Source organism: Cynara cardunculus, assembly GCF_001531365.2.
Source record: "Cynara cardunculus var. scolymus isolate 2C chromosome LG 7, CcrdV1, whole genome shotgun sequence".
Taxonomy (NCBI): Eukaryota; Viridiplantae; Streptophyta; class Magnoliopsida; order Asterales; family Asteraceae; genus Cynara; species Cynara cardunculus.
Window position 1 is genome coordinate 12,341,563 of NC_037534.1, and position 17,120 is coordinate 12,358,682.

General features: G+C 36.2%; 1 protein-coding gene across 6 annotated transcripts; it reads right to left on the bottom strand.

Moving 5' to 3' along the window:
* Positions 1–1,650: 1,650 nt before the first annotated feature.
* On the bottom strand, positions 1,651–17,120 carry LOC112515127 (serine/threonine-protein kinase EDR1). Of its 6 annotated transcripts, none has more exons than XM_025121800.1 (14): positions 16,641–17,120; positions 14,966–15,388; positions 10,950–11,053; positions 9,943–10,055; positions 8,926–9,849; positions 8,625–8,665; positions 8,350–8,418; positions 7,025–7,125; positions 4,435–4,513; positions 4,255–4,353; positions 3,098–3,166; positions 2,869–2,918; positions 2,093–2,269; positions 1,651–1,970 (listed from the first exon to the last, which is right to left on the bottom strand). In XM_025121800.1, the coding sequence occupies exons 1-14, from the start codon at positions 17,088–17,090 to the stop codon at positions 1,865–1,867; spliced, it is 2,805 nt and encodes a 934-aa protein (XP_024977568.1). In that variant the 5' UTR covers positions 17,091–17,120; the 3' UTR covers positions 1,651–1,864. The 6 variants fall into 6 exon arrangements, with proteins under 6 accessions (XP_024977568.1, XP_024977567.1, XP_024977566.1 ...); XM_025121799.1 differs by having other exon boundaries at positions 8,926–9,765; positions 9,850–10,055; XM_025121798.1 differs by having other exon boundaries at positions 8,926–9,768; positions 9,850–10,055.

Genomic DNA, 17,120 nt, shown 5'->3' on the forward strand with positions numbered 1-17,120 from the left:
TATATATATATATATATATATATATATATATATATATAAAATAAAGTATTATCATATAATAGGCCCCTACATATATAAAAATAAATAAAGTACTATCAAAATAAATAAAATAAAGTATTATCATATAATTTGTACAAACCGTACAAACCACTCTCATCCGTCGATTTTATTTTTTATTCTTATGAAATTTTTTCATGAAATTGATTAATCTTGTGAAATTGTTTCATATAATACTTTTTTGATGAAATTGTTTTATATATGGTTATGAAATTTTAATGAAATTGTTTAATAAATTTCTCTAAAATTAAAATAATAAAGATGATAATATCTATGATTAACATGCTCCACAATAAAAATGATTAATCAACCTCTCATAATTACAAAAAATGAACAAAATGAAAAATTATGATTAGTTGAATGGGGTTTGTACAAATAACGTGGTTTGCAAGTCAATATATGGATTCTCGACCGGTTTCGATATGTTCTTGATCGGTCTCGATAGATTCTCGATCGGTCTCAATAGGTTTTCGCTCGGTCTCGACGTGTTCTCAATCAATCTCAATGAGTGTTGGGTTACAATCATGAAGAACGTAGTGTCATGTTACGTACTTACAACGTTGAAGAAAGTGTTGAAAAAGGTGATGTCAAATTGCAGACTTACGATGTTGAACTATTATACACATTTAAACGTACATGAATATTCATAATGAGTATTTCACGTAAAAAAAGGTTTAAACGAAAAAAATATCCCAACATTGATGACATATAGAACATAATGAAATTCTCATTTTTTTATGTAATTTGTTTAATGAAAATATTAGTAAATTTCAAGACGATTTTCGTTTGAAAATTAAGGGGGTAAAAGTTTTTAAATAAAAAATAAAAAAAAATTCATATAACTAATTGTGAGCTTGATTGAAAATATATCTATTTTTTATCCCTAATCACCCTTAACTAAAATTTTAATTAAAAAAACCTGTTTAATATGAGTTCTTGAATCAAATAGAGATGGATGGCCAAGATTTGTCCACCGATTCACAATGGAAAATTAGTTTTTATTTGAACTTTCCTCAATACACACAAACACATATAAACTGATGTCGGCTTTTGTAGCATCACTAAAAATGCAAAAAAAAAAATCAAATTTGAAGAACACCCTGATAACCATTCATTCGTACGTTATGCACATTTGTATACAAGTAATTTGTCTAGTATATATGTTTATATTATATATATACATACACACACAAGACGTTTCATTTGCAAACCATATAATTCTAACAAGTTTTACAAACCATAATCAATTTTTATGTAAAGAAACAATCGGGATATTTACAGACAATTGTCATGATTCATTAATCACGATTGATGTATATATATATATATATATATGTATATAAGAAAAATGATAAAGTTCATTTATTATGATCATGATCTTAGATTATAAAACCAAATGGAATTAGACATTTACTACACTCGATGGACGGCTATAATTAGTTTGTATAGTTTTATTAAAATTAGATATTTAATTGGATTTAACAAAAAAAGTTAACTACCGTTTGACGAGGGTCGGAATTCGTTGAAAATCGTAATAGACAAAAACCAAGTATATAAAGTTGAGGGACAAAATCCGGTAGAATAGACGAACCGTTAGGTGAAAAAACTGAACTTTCTTCGCTTCCATTTTCGAACATCAAACACAAAGAAAACGTCGTCAAATCTTTATGAATCGTATTTACATACACCCAAAACTATGCACAATCTATTGGTATACAGATTATTGTTTCATCCCCTTTTTCCTATTATATACTCATTTCATAAACTTTGCTTTTATACGAGAGGAAACATGGGGTCAAAAACTTGCTCAAATCTCCTGCTGCTCGTCAATTTGTGAAGATACAGCTGCTAGTCGCTGCAATGGCTTTAGAGCTACGGTGAGTTGCGCAAATGAAGGCCTTAGATTTGGATCTCTGCAAGTGAAAGAAAAAGAAAAAAACAAAACTGAACATGATAAGCCAGGGTAGGGGCGGGGCGTTAACGACACAAAAACTGTAACAATTCGTCCCACATCAATGGACACTGAAGGACTTACGTCTGCCAGCACTCCCAGATTATTCTTCCGACCAACGGATCGACATCCTTGGGGATGTCGAGGCGACGATTTTGGAAGCCGACAGCACCCACGACCTGCATCGGGTTCATCCCACTCCAAGGCAGTCTTAGAGTTGCAAGCTCCCACAGTATAACACCAAAGCTATATACATCACACCTGTACATACAACAAACACAAACTAAACTAATGCAATATATCATTATAAGACAAGAGTAGCAAACTAAACTAATGCAATATATCCCACACAGAGGTAGGATCTGGGGAGGGTAGGAGGTACGTAGACCTCACCTCTACCCCAAGGGGTAGAGAGGTTGTTTCCGTGAAGACCCTGGCTTGCAAAACGAAAAACAAAAACAAGGATTTGGCCATGATCCATAAGATTCTCTCAATCTTTTCACTAGTGGGGGTATTTAGGTAAATAAAAATCTACCATACAATTTTCCGGTATTTATGAAATCAAATATGCAATACATAGAGAAAAATTATACTTACATATTACATATGTGGGCCATGACCGAAATCATAGAAAAGCCAACAAGAAACCCTACGAGATTACTGACAATAATAGCCCTATATAAACCCTACGTGATTATTGACAATAATAGCCCTATATTCTTAACACATTTTTGAAGATCAAAAAGAGATTTATTTTGTTAATTTGTATTCAAATACATGCAAAAGTGTCTACAAAGATCATCCAAAATCACTTTATGGTGATGAGGATGAAAGAATGACAGGTGATTATAGAAACTTACTTCTCATTCGAATTTTCATTCCGCAGAACTTCAGGTGCCATCCACTCGGGCTATGAAATCAAAGATGAGTTGGGTTCAGGAAGGCATTCATGAAAGCATGTAGACATCAACAAATAGGAAATTGATAAACATGTGGTCAGGGGATATTTTAGTAAAATTCCCCTTGACCACATGTTATCAGCAAACATAAACAACATGGTGCATTCTTGAACATAATCAAACTTCTCACCGTTCCTGCTGTTGACTTGGATGATAAGAAAGTGTTGTGCTTCAAGCGTGACAACCCAAAATCGCATACCTGCAGGGTTAGAACTGTCATTTCATATATAACAATCCATACAAAGACATAAACATGCACACACGCCTTAAAGCGATGGCAACTGATGATGGTCAAACATCCTGAAGAACACACCTAGAGATGAAAATTTTACCCGTGACCCTAACGGGGAAGGGACGGGGGATTATTTTGATACCAGAAGTGGGGGAGGGCAGGATTGGGGATGCCACTACCCGACCCTAATACAACCAATTAATTTTTTTTATTTTGTTAAATATATATATATATAGGAGAGATCTTTTACAAACCCAACCATTAGAACAAACCATACAAACCAATTAATTGAGATATTTATAGAAATGATGAGAGTTTATTTATTATGATGTGGATATTTAAGGAAGATTATCAGAGTTCATTTATTATGATCAATGTTTTATATTAGAAAACAATCGAGATATTCATCGAGTTAGATATTCATTAGACTAGATGAACGGTTGAGATTGATTTGTACTAATGGTTGGGTTTGTAAACGAAACCACCTCTCTCTCTCTCTCTCTCTCTCTCTCTCTCTTTCTATATATATATATATATGTTATATAACAAATATATTTGATTTTCAATATTGGTAATTATGTTTGTGAAGATTCATTTTTATTTTCATTTTAAAAATACATTGTTTTTAACACACCCGTAATCTAATATAGGCATGTTTAAAGAGACAACTATCCTATTAGTGATACTACAAAAGCCGACATCGGTTTATAAGGAAGAACCATTACAAAAACGGAGTGGACAAATATACTACTAGTGATGCTACAAAAGCCGACGTCAGTTTATGAGGAAGAAATTGTACAAAAACGGAGTGGAGAATCTATGTAACCGAAATCTTCAAGCAAAATGTTATGTAGATTTTACTAGGTGCCAAGCAAAGGCTGGACAAAGAAGGGATCAAAAAATAAAGTCATAATTTTATGTCCTCTTTCACTACATTTCACTTACTAAAACACATCTCATTTCATCTCATGTCTTTTATGTATTCCTGATTTAGCAACTTATGTCCTATAAATTCCCAATTATTTTCTGTTATAAAAAGAAGCGGGGTATATTACCTTGACATTCCAATCTTCATCAACCAACAAATTTGGAGATTTCAAGTCCCGGTGAACTATTGTGGGAATGCTTGTATGCAAACAATTCATCCCCTTTGCCTACAGAAAAGGCCATTCAAACAATAATAAGGCACAAAGGCCAATAAGTTGATAATATAGATGTATATGTATATTTCTTACCACATCAAGAGCCATTTTGATTCTACGCTTTTCATCAATTTGGCACTGTGGACGATGAATTATCCTGTATAAGCTTCCTCTGAAGAGCAAAAGTTGTTTATGCTAAACCGTGTTAACAAAAATACTTGATACATAAAAATGTGTTTAGAAGTGTGTGCATCCATGCATGCGTGGTGGCGTGAGGATATATGACAAGTAGTGTCCTTTTCTTGTAGTGGCAGGCTATATATCAGCAAACACGACTTGAAGGAAAAGATTCAAGCTTTGGGACTACAAGCATACATTCTAAAATCTTAATTTTGTCAAAAGGTCATGGATTTAAAAAAATCTATCAAAAGGTTATTCTCCTAAATAACCTGGTGCATCATACAGGGATGCATTTGACTTCACAAAATTGCAAAGGCAACATGGGTTCAAGAAGGTACCACACATCTTTTAGATATATATTTACTTATTTTTCCTTAACCTGGGAGGGTCTATTTCTGACCCGTTTGTATTTAAATGGTGACTGTAATTCTTTATTAGTGCAAGAAAAGATAAGCATAAGACAGCTATGTTTTGTCATTACAGAAAGAAAACGTCTGCTGGAGCATGGCCATCATGAGCCATCTTGTGCAAGGGGAGGGATGACTAAGGGGCTGTTTGGTTGATTTTTCATTAAGTCGTGTATGAGTATAGTTGTCTGTGTGGATAAATTTGTCTGAATAGATTGGGAAGCTTTTTTGTTTGGGAGGGTTTTTTCATAGATGGAAGAAACATGTTTTTTAATTGGGAGGAGCAAGCTTCGGAAAAAACTTGGCTTTCAGCAAAATACTCCCCCCTAGAAGCTTATTGAATAAGCCACTTTCTATATCATTAAGCCACTACCAAACAGTCATGTGTAACTGACCAAATAAGTTGCGAGTCCTATTAAGCAACAAACAGGCCCTAATAAGGAGATGCGGAAACAGATGCTATGCCCATGAGAACAGCTGAAGCTGGCATGGATGCCAAGGCTAGAAGAAGGTAGAAATGGCATTGGTCTCCATCTATCTATCTCTTCTTTTTCTCCTCCCTCCCTCTCTCTCTCTCTCTCTCCATCTCTTTCTCTCTCCAGTCAACCTGTTTCAAATTTAAGACCTATTACAATAACCACTTTCCTCATTGATTTTCCAACGTATATTAGAGTATATACCCTCAAACAAATGACAGCATACACATGCCCATCGCATCTCCCATCCCCCCCCCCCCCGGTTTAACAATTCTAACTTTATATATTGGTTAAAATTTGTTAGAATAAGATTGTGCACACAGACTGGCAGATTACATCCAACATGACCAGGATTGATATGAAAAAGACTTTTGGCTTTGATAAGTTGGCAAACCATAAACAGATAAGAAACGTTTCAGCATCCTTCAACCCTCCTGAGCCCCCATACATTGTTAAAATATATTCTTCCGCCAGAAAGAGTAGCCTATCAAAACGACCCAGAGATGCAGTACTTAAATGCTTAAGGCTACATACAAAGGTATTTACATTTTTTACTACCCATGGACTAAAACCATTCATGTTAACAGCTAAGGACATTAATAATTATACTGTAAACCAGATTTAAATGACTGCAACTATAAATGGAATAGTGCACTGGATATCGATTGCATTACATAATTTTTGTGATGCCTGATAAGGCTGTTTTGTAAAAGTTTGCTCCATATAAACAAAAGCAAAATCTAGCATCTAGAAGTTAAGTGGTGGCTGAATCTTTTAGCTAATTTAGAATCTTGTGCTTGTGTCCAACATATCCGAGAAAATTGCCATATATACACACAAAGGATATATCTAGACTGTTCCCAAAATGCATTTTAAATTTGATAAACTATATCTATAAGAAACAAAACATATACTGGCGACAGATAATTAGACTTTATTTATTATTTGAAGCATTTTCTCTCATAGTATGATGTCCCCTTTGTAGTATTCTGGTTTCCACTCCCTTAAAAGATAGAACAGAGAGCCAATACTCAACTGCTGTCGCCTGTGTTATCATCTATTGGATAAATGTCCCTTTGCAGTGAAGCCTTAATTTTGTCGTGGGAAAGATCCTATTACAGATGTGCCGCTTAGAGACCTGGGTTTGTTTGTTTTCCTTTTATTCCTTTCTCATAAAGAACTGACCTACATAGATTGGTATTGGAGCCTTTTGTCCAGCAAATATATTTATTGTAGTTCCACACTGAATTAAAGGATGTGTAACAACCAAAAGCAGAAAAAAAAAATCCGGTTTACGACAAAGAACATGCTTCTTTTCATTTAACTCAAGCGTGGTTCTTTTTCTACTCTTCCTCTATTCTTCAAGGAATTACAGAAAGGACCTCTTACTTTGGTTCATCACTAACTCATTTCACATTGATATACTAATAAATTAATAGTTCCGAATTGTCAAACTTTGGCTTTGTCATAATCATTCAAAAGTGAAGATTAAAATTGGAACTGTAATTCTAATTTAAGATCTGCAGTAGAACCTATATTAAATCACATTCTAGGAAAGAGGTGGGGGTTACCTTTTTTCCATGAATATCAAAAACTATAGAAGACCAAAAATAAACCGACCTTGGGAGAAATTCTGTGATAATTGAAAGGTTTGGGGGACGAGTGACAGCACCCATAAAAAGCACAACATTCGGATGGCGCAATCTCTGCATAATGCGCACCTGTAACAAAAGTTCACATGCTTAAAACAAATTTCTGCTTTATAGTGTGATAATGTGATCCTAAACAAATTGTTTAGTTGGCAAAGATGGAAAAGAGAAGCTCTAGTTTCCATAAAGTCAGTTTGCATACAATAACAGATGGAGTAAGACTTGTAACAGAAGGGGATATACATCAGTGGTTACAGACAGAGAAGAGCCACGCAAATGCTAACTAACCATCCATATGAACTTCCATTATCACTTAGAACTGATTAGTTGCCTTTTTTTGGCATTTTGGATTTTCTGGCATGTTTTCTCATTTCAGATTTACTTTTCAATAGTCACCATTCAGTTTTCTATGTTTCATTTTCCTTGTAACTCTTTACAAAATAAAATTCCTGGAAACAAGTGTCAGACACATTCAGAAAGCAACATGGAACTATGTCAAACAAAAGATCTCAATATTTTCTAGCCAACTAGATCTTTTAAACAGCATAGTTGAATAAGCAAATATCTAACTAGAAATATGGTTTACTATCATCTTCATTTTTAGTGACTTATTCCTCGAATTTAACCTGGTGTCAAACACTAAGAGGTGAGCTTCTATGCTCTGCAAGCCATCTCTTTCATAAAGGAATAGACAAGTACCCAAACAACCCTTGATCTAGTAAAAACACTAAACCAACAATAGATAAATTTGTCCACCAGATTGTTAATTCTTTCAGTCTATGTACTTAATTTTATTTGCATATAGGAGCAAGTGGCATTGTTAGTGCCATACAACATCAATCATTTGGTCTCCTCGTAAGACTTCAGATTTGAACTTACCTAAACACTCTTTCTGTCACCTGTTTTTTTCTAGGGTCAATCACAGGACTAGGGTAGTAGATTTAAGGTAGGGACCTGTAGCTAGTGTGGATAGGATGTAGGAGGTAGGATGGGTAGACAGTGAGAGGTTAGGGAAGTTGGTAGTTAGGGTATCAGAGGCCTGCGTTATATGGAGGAGGGTGTGGGGTATGAAAATAGTGATTTTAAATCATTTGAGATTTTAAGACCAATGGCATTATATGCTAGCATGCAACACATATATAAATATATTTTGCGTAACTTGACCTTATCTTTCTGTTTTCCATGCTTGCAATGATAAGGCAGGAGCCATTTTTCATGATTCGTACAACCCATGGTTGATGATCAATTTAACCTACAAAGTAACAATCCCTACATATTTACTCTTACGGGACTTACTTCTCTCTTGAACTCTGCTAAAGCAGCACCTGAAAAATCCTGATCAAGGAACTTCTTCACTGCCACCTCCTGTTTAAAGAAACATTAACTAATTAGGTAACATAGTAGTCTGTGTGAAGGAAGTGACACATTTGGCTATGCGTTCGGTAATAATCAATATATTTACATTTTTTTTGTGAAAGAAAATCATTCATAATAATTATGTGGTAGATCATTGAAAACTTCTCCCACACTACCACAAACTTATTTTCTTAAGAAGATAAACAGAAACTTACAGTGCCATTCCAATCAGCATTATAAACCTCACCATATGAACCTACAGATCGAAATAAATAAGAAAGTATAAGAAAAAGGGAACTAAGAAGCAAACAGTGCATTCTAAATCTGAGAGGTAAGCAGTGTAATGTACAGTACACGATGATCATGGGTACACACTAACTATATGGGGGTTGAAATGCGGAATATATCCACTTGAATCTGGAAGCATGAGTGTGAGACTCCTAAACCAGGAAGCTTATGGTCCATGCAAGGAAGAAAAAAACAATATAATATAGTCACACTCTTTTATATTGTTACCTAGTCCAATTCTTTCACCAATTACCAGATCTTCCCATGGAATTTCACAATCTCCAACATCGTCTATTACAGGATCAATCTGAGGTGGAAAAGAATCAACTGACGAGGATGAGCTTTCTGGTCCCATCAGCTTTGGATTGTTAAGATTGACTCGATCATTTGAAGTTTTTCTAACATCTTTCCCACCGACCGCATTATTTTCATGCATTTTTCCCTGGTCCAACCTGTTATTCCGAGGGAAAGCATTGCTATTGTTACCTACCACCTCCAAAGACAATCTATAGTTTTTCCACTCAGCCCACGCAGCTTCGGATTCAGCTGCATTTGAAGTACTCTCATTATTTTCTTTTGGAGTCACATTAAAATTAACACGCAACTTCAAACCATCAGAATGTATTCTTCCTGGTGCAGCTGAGCTGGTGGAAGCTGGCATGGTAGAATCATTAGTTTCACGATGGTTTTTCAATGAGATGCCCTCTATATAATCATGCTCCTTTTTCCTGGGGACCTCATTAATAGCAGGGCGGTTTTTCCACATTAGTGGAACAGGAGGTCGACCAGACACTTGGTTACTTTTTGCCCTACGAAGCTCCTCATTTTTATTTTCCATATTACTGGTCTGCATCGAAGCCTTCCCGGATCCTTTAATCTGGAATGGGTTGAGCTCAGTGAAAAGATTTTTATTGTCCTCTGCACTATTCTGTGTATATGGGACTATATTAACATTCATCCTTAAGCCACCACCAGCTGCATTCGGCCCACGACCCCCTTTATACAGAGAACTGCCAATTGCGGACGAGGGAATATGATCCAATTGACTAGAAGGGGATGCTCGTTTTCCTGCTGGAGACGAAATAATACCAGTGTCACTCGGGCTTGCCACTGAATTTGAAGGTTCTTTCCTTTCGGAACCAGACATGCTACCTGAACCAACACCATCTTGCACTTCAATGTTCTGACCAATATTGCTTGAAACAGGTCGCAAAGGAAGTCCAAAATCATTAGTTGACTGGACACCTGGAAGTTTGCTGGATTTTGGCATGTATGACTTCAAGGAAGAATCCTTTGCACTGAATATATCCGCAGGTATAAGTGTTCCAGGGGATGCCATCAGATCGACCAGAAATTCGCTGAAGGTAAGGGAAGACATTTAGAAGCAGAAAAAGAAAACTGTATCCTAACATTTAAGCATAATTATTATGCAGAAATAGGGAATAAAGATCAACCGAGTTTCATCAAAAAGATACAAGTTGCAGGAAATACAAGAAACTTTATACAATTGGGAGTAGAAGCAAAAACACATGCAATTTACACATTGAAAACTAACCAAAAATAAAGTGAACATATTTTGCAGTGAGCCACATACACACAAGAATAACTAAACATGTCAAACTAGTTATAAACATCTTCCTTTTTTCACTACATTCAAGAACACACATGCAAGTTCTTTCTCCAAACTGGTTTTAGGTCTGTTGAAATTAAAGCTTTTAAGAAACTTATCCACCTCTTTATGTCCCACAAATAAGAAAAGAGAAGATCGAAGAATTAAAACCTTGCAATACAACATGAACAATGATTTATTGAGATTATGTGTAGATTGCTAATATTGTCAGAAATTTTTAATTAGGTCGGGTGTATGATAGTTTTAAGTGATCTCAACATCATTCCACCCAATTTGGTACATGGTACCAGAAAGTAAATCAAAATAGCAAGTTAAAAGATAAAACCCGCACCATAAGTGTGAAAACTGTTGAGGATGATTTAGAACATGATAATATTGTGGAGGAAATATAATAGATGCCTGACATCAAATAAGGACAAATAATTAACTTGGTCTAATAGAATATACACCATCATTACAATGGGAAGATAAGATAAAATGAAATTTGTGAGCTAAAATAATGACTCCTGGGAGCTGACTGTTATGGCTTCGATATGAAGACATTAAGATGAAGTTACAACAGAAAAAGTACAATCTTCATGTAAATATTTAGAATAGGATATGTGAAAGGACCGCATATTACCTTCCATTGTCCAACTTGATGATGTTGACTGCATCATCCTCAACACCAGTATAGTGACTACCCTTGACAAGCCTGCATGTTATTCCAACGCTTTCAGCCAATACCTGCACTTCAGAAGAGTAAAAGGATAAGATAAAAGTCAATGTGACCCCATGGCCATATAGACTAAGAAAAAAAATTGAGCACAGGAGATTAGAAGTGTTAGCACCTGTAAATTATGATAAATAATACCTATTATTATGGTCTATCTTGTCTATTGTGAGGTTGATACGGATCCATCTAATCTGATCCAATCTTTACCCAAGCCCAAAGTGTTGAATGTTTATTCCAAACGGCCCAAAAGAGTGGAAGATAGGGCTGGGCCCAATTAGCTATCTCAGATTGAAAGTGTGTCTAATAAATGGGGGGAATGTCGGTAGCATGAGGTCATTGTGATTTTTCTTGTTAATTGAGTTAGGCTCTTAGCTATGGCTTTGAGAGAGGGAAGTTTCCCTAGAGTTGTGTTTATTCTTTCAATGGTAAGTTCCAATTTCGTTAATAATCAATTGCTGATTTCCCTTGCTTTTTAATCCTTTCATTCTTCCAAATTGTTTGAGTTCCTATCATTGGTCCGACCAACCGTTGATTTGCAGGAATTCTCCATGGAAACTCATTCTCAACAAGCTCGATTGGATCATCATGAGGAACAGATTCAGAAACTTCAATCAGATGTGACTGAGATCAAATCGGCAATACATTTTGTGGAATCGGATCAAGTGGAACAAGCTGAGTTTCGCAAATTTGTGATGAATTGGATGAAACAACAAGGTAAGCCATCGGGTACCAATACTGGTGAACGGTCCGATATTTTTGAGGAGGATCAATCGGATTTCTTCTCTCAAAAGAAATCCAACGTTTCCTTTGATAAGGGAGGGGAGCAATTATCGAACGATCACCTTCCTTGGGCAACAAAGAAGGTGAAGTTGCCTGAGTTTTTTGGTTTCGATCCTCAAGGATGGATCAAAAAGGCGGAACTCTACTTTGAAACCTTACCGTCAAATGACTGTGACCAAACGAATTTATCAAAAGCTCGCAGCTAGATTCTTTGGACTGTCCAAGATTATCGAAAAGACTGGACCGGTTGCTTACAAACGGGAGTTACCTCCATCGTTACGTATACATCCGGTATTTCATATCTCATTACTAAAAAAAGTTGTTTTGTCGCCTACGGTTGCCCAATTTTTACCTCCCGAGCTAGAATTAGATGACAAAGATTTACCGTCTCCCAAAGAGATTTGTGCGGTACGTACAGTTGTACAAGGTGGGAAATCAGTGGAGCAATGGCTAATACATTGGCAGGAGCAGTCTTGGGAAGAAGAGACGTGGGAGGATGCAAACGTAATCAAGGGTCAATTTACGATACAAGTCTTGACGAAAAGACTTTATTGGAAGGAGGGAGTAATGATACGTATCCATCTAATCTGATCCAATCTTTCCCAAGCCCAAAGTGTTGAATGTTTATTCCAGATGGCCCAAAAGAGTGGAAGATAGGGCTGGGCCCAATTAGCTATCTCACAAAATGCAGATGCATGTGATTCTAAAATGCCTACCAGTCAAAGGCCTGGATACTTCCACGAAAACCATTCCTAGAGATGTGTATGTGTTGCATATTAATCTGTTAGCTCTAGACCATTAGTAGCAACCTTTTCTTATGATGTAAATTTGTTTCGCAATCAACTTTATTCTGATGCAGACTTATATAGAGTTATTTGAAGAAAAACAAATGGAACTTCACTCAAAAATCTAAATGCAGTCCACAAAATACAGCAAAATGCATAAATAAGATCCTCCAACAATTATTTGTGTTCGTTTTCACCCTCCAAACCAGTTTATTGGTTAACATGTCATGTGGAAAAGAATATTATTTTGAATAAAAATATCCTAATTACAAATCTTGGCCAAATATTAAAGGGGTTGAAGTAAATATTTGAATCTTGATCAATGAATGACAAATCAACCAGCTGAGAACCACCGCTTCTGTTTACCAACATAAACCATAAACATATTCAAACACCATACCACACACATTCAAACACAATGTCAAACAAATTGCGCAGACATAGACATACATTCCAACACAAAACTAATTGATTTTTCAACACTATTCCAATCAAACTGTAATCAACTTTCCTCCATATAGTTTCGTAGTTTGACTATTATACTTGTATTCAACAAGCCTAAATCAGATTGAGGCTTGATGTATGTTCGTTTAGAACCCAAATCATATTACAAAATGTCCACTGAAATTTGTATCTATTAAGAGAGTGTGTGTGTGTGTGTGTGTCGACTATTATGTATGTATACCTGTAGAAGTTGCAAAGAATAAGGACAAACTAGCACCTTCACAGCTGATATGGTAGTGAAATGCTTTGTATAGTCTAAATTCCTTTGGCTTGCATATACCACTGTGCTTGAAGCTCAAAGTGATGCACTTCATATGCTGTGCAAATTAAGGATGCAACACCAGAAAACGAAACGACATACAGAGTGTGTGAGCCAGGTTAGAGGCCAGAGTTGGGCTATCTGAGGTGGAACAGGAAATAGAATTGTTTTGGCCCCTCAAGGACTATGCTTGTCTATCAGCTCCTTGGCATTACTTGATAATATTTAAATCATGGTAAGTTCAGAAGAAACAAAAGTGGCCTGTTTAGATTTAGGCCAATTTCCAGGCAAAAAACACAATCAGATATAATTTGCCTAAAATCAAGTAGAAAGGGAAAAGGAATTAGGTGAAAAAAGAGAAACGGAGAGATGAGATAGAGGTGACGTAGCAAGAGTGACAACAGGCAATATGCTGTTCTAGTGTTCTATACCATGTCTGGGGGAATAGCCCATTCACTCTTCCTCATGTGATTTCTTAATTTTGAGACTATTCTTTCTCAACTTCTAGTCTTTGCTTTCTCTCTCCGTGCCACTCAACTCCTGTGACTTTAGAGTGTAGCAATGAAAAACTAGTATGCTATCATTTTATCGATAAACACCAACTCATCAAGCATTAGCTCGATCATCCATCTTGGATCATTTTGCAATTTTATTTCTGTGTTTGTTATGTTTTGAAAAAGATCCTTCCATTCTGTGATGATTGCACATTTGTGTCATTCGTCTTGCATATTAAGTAGCATGTTCTTAGTCACAATTTGGGGAAAAGGATTATTCCTAAGTAATGGAACATAAGCTTTTCCTTACTGGAAGCAACAAAGTAGATTGGTATAACACGGTCTTGCTAAATTAACTTTCGAAGTTGGAAGACATTCTGATGTATATTTATCTTGCACGATGACTGCACCGGGAATTCTCTATTGCATATATACAACATACCTTAACTTGATTGGGAGGATGTGAAGATTTTCATTGGACAATGATACCTAATATCTCCTAAAAGGCATACACAAGGTCACCTCATAACTATTCCAGTGATTATACACCAAATCAAAGAACGTAGTAAACCCATGCAAAATGGGGTTTGGGGAGGGTAAGATTATGCAATCATTCCTCTACCCCCAGATGTAAACAGGTTGTTTCTGATAAGACCCCCAGATACAAAAACTTTCTGCAAAGAGTAAGATTGGCAAATGAGAAAAGAAGTTTTGAGGAGTTGATGAAAAGGTTGAGACAAACTTGGGAGGGACGTACACACGTTAATCAACATGAAATAACATTCAAACAAGTAAATTGAGTGCACACAGTAAACAACAGGAGTTAAGATTAAAACAAGTAGGAGCATTTAAGGCAATAGGGGTATATCCACAGTTCCTGGTAGAGCTATCATACATGAGAATGATTGCTAAAGTACAAAAAAGGAACTAGAAAATGCATGTCCTTGGCACATCAATTGTAAATGTTGCAGTATGCATGTACTACTTGGTGGATATAGTTTTACCTAGTAAAATAGCCAAGATATACAGAATTGAAACCAAGTAATGTCTGGATTACAGACAATAAGACAAAAGACTAAAAAATTGAGGATGACGGCTGACCTTGAAAAGCAAAGCACGATGACGTAACAACCCAACTCGTAAGGATCCAACAGGGTATACACTAGTATGGAGTGACGTCCTCAACTCTGTGCTTCTTTCTATCCATCTTGCCAAGATGATATTAGCATCCCGCACTGGTCCACCCATGTGTTCTGTCACAAGTTCAGCAAGCCTCTGCACTAAAAGATTGACCTCGGCAGGAGGGCAGTCCAATGCAATACAGTGGGCTACTTGCAACAGCTCTTCTAGGGCAGGATCAATTGCTCTGTTAACTACAATAACTTCAAAACCGGAACTCCCAGTGTCTGTTTCAAGATCTGACAGAGAAGGCATTTTCCCTTGGGCTACCATTTCTGTGGAAAGCCCATATACATCATAGAAGCCATCTACTACTTTCTCCTCATAATCAAGGAGACCATAATCCTAGTAGACCAAAAAGTGTAAGTCAACTCATGTAGAAAACCGTAAATGGACAATACCAGACAAAGATTAAACTCATACAAGTGTAAAAATATTTGTATGATTATTAATACCATATCAGAGTGTGACTATCGATCACTTAATTTATAAGGAATGTTTTTTACATTTGTTCATTACACACACACACATATATATGTATACATATTAGAATCTTTACTACACAAGTCGACTAGTCCTAGTAACATCTTCATATCTAGATGTGGATAATTTCTCTCTTTCTTCTTCCTATGTTGTATTTTCGATTATAGTGAAGAGAAATTGTAAAGGTTAATTAAACCTGTGAAAATTGAGTTACCAACAACTATATAGAAGGATGTGTCCCTTTGGAGTTTAGTCATCCATACTTGCATACCACCATAGGTTGTGTAGCTATGGTGTGGAGCATGCTATGGCTATCAACTATCAGGGTTTGCAAACCTGAAAGGTGCTTTCTGTAGGTTTTTCAAAGTAATCAAGAGGCACCACCAAATTTTCCAAGATTACCCCAACCCTACCACCTAAAACCCACAATCATGACACCACAAAGACTCACTCATCCCACTGCGACAACTAAACACATATTATCTCTTCACAGCCCCTGCCATTATCATGTCAAAAGAAATAACTAAAACTGCAAAACCAGACCAAAGGGTTACACCAACCTTCCATGTTAATAGAATTTGCTACAAATTTTTATAGATTATTTTTATTATTATCCACCACTTCTCACCCCAACTGATAATTGGAAGAAGGAGACAATTAAGCCAACAAAAATAGCCTAAATGATGCTCAAATTAATAAATCCAATGTAAGACTCAAATACCTAAAACCAAAGCAGTCTCCCTGAATACTTCAATTTCTTAATTCAGATAATTATAAAAGGATATTCAATTATTTCTGGAATGCCGCTGTTTGGATAACCTATCCCAAATCCATGAATGTGCTTGTGTAGAATTCTCAGCATGTTACTTTCCTATGTCATTAAGCATAGATCCTAAGATAGCAACGTACCCATATCAAATGAAAAGAAAACTCGCACGCACACTTGGTGAATTTATATACAATCAACATTCACTTTGTAGGATTCTTTAACCTATTCCATAGGAGATAGTCAAAACTATAGTCAGTTTATGGGCTACAGAACAAAGATTACATAATTCTTTATTTCTTTATACAACATGATGTAAACCGTATCGATTAGAGAGGTTCAACTTACCCAGTACTGCCGAGACAACTTATCAGCTGCTGCATCACCTCTATCGGGGACATGATTATTGCTAGAGTGATTCCCTAAACTCAACAGCTTCGCAGCACGGATCTGATCACTATCAGAATCACCCCGAGACTCCGAATTTGACACGCTTAAAGCTAGGGCTAGCTGGACCTGGTACTCCTCTTCTGACGAGTAGTAATCTTGTTGTGGACGCGTCGTTACATTGACGGTCGGAGACGATGAAGGAGGAGTTGCAGCAGTAGATGGAGACTGAGCAGTGGTTTGTCCAGTGAAAGTTGAAGGTGTACGCTGGTCGGCGGTGGCGAAAGACGATGAAGACGAAGACGAAGACGACGACGATGATGATGAATCGTTTGATGATCGATTGGGATCATGATTGCTGCCTATGTGAAGCTTCTTGAAGATGTTCTTCATGCCTTTCTTCCTCTCCATTTTCTGAATTCTTCTTCTTCTTCTTCTTGT

Coding starts and splice junctions, on each gene's coding strand:
- LOC112515127 (XM_025121795.1), bottom strand. CDS start 17,090: ATGGAGAGGAAGAAAGGCATGAAGAACATCTTCAAGAAGCTTCACATA. Junction 8,419..8,624: donor ATGCTGATTGGAATGGCACT/GTAAGTTTCTGT, acceptor TTCTTTAAACAG/GAGGTGGCAGTGAAGAAGTT. Junction 3,167..4,254: donor ATGAAGATTGGAATGTCAAG/GTAATATACCCC, acceptor CTAACCCTGCAG/GTATGCGATTTTGGGTTGTC.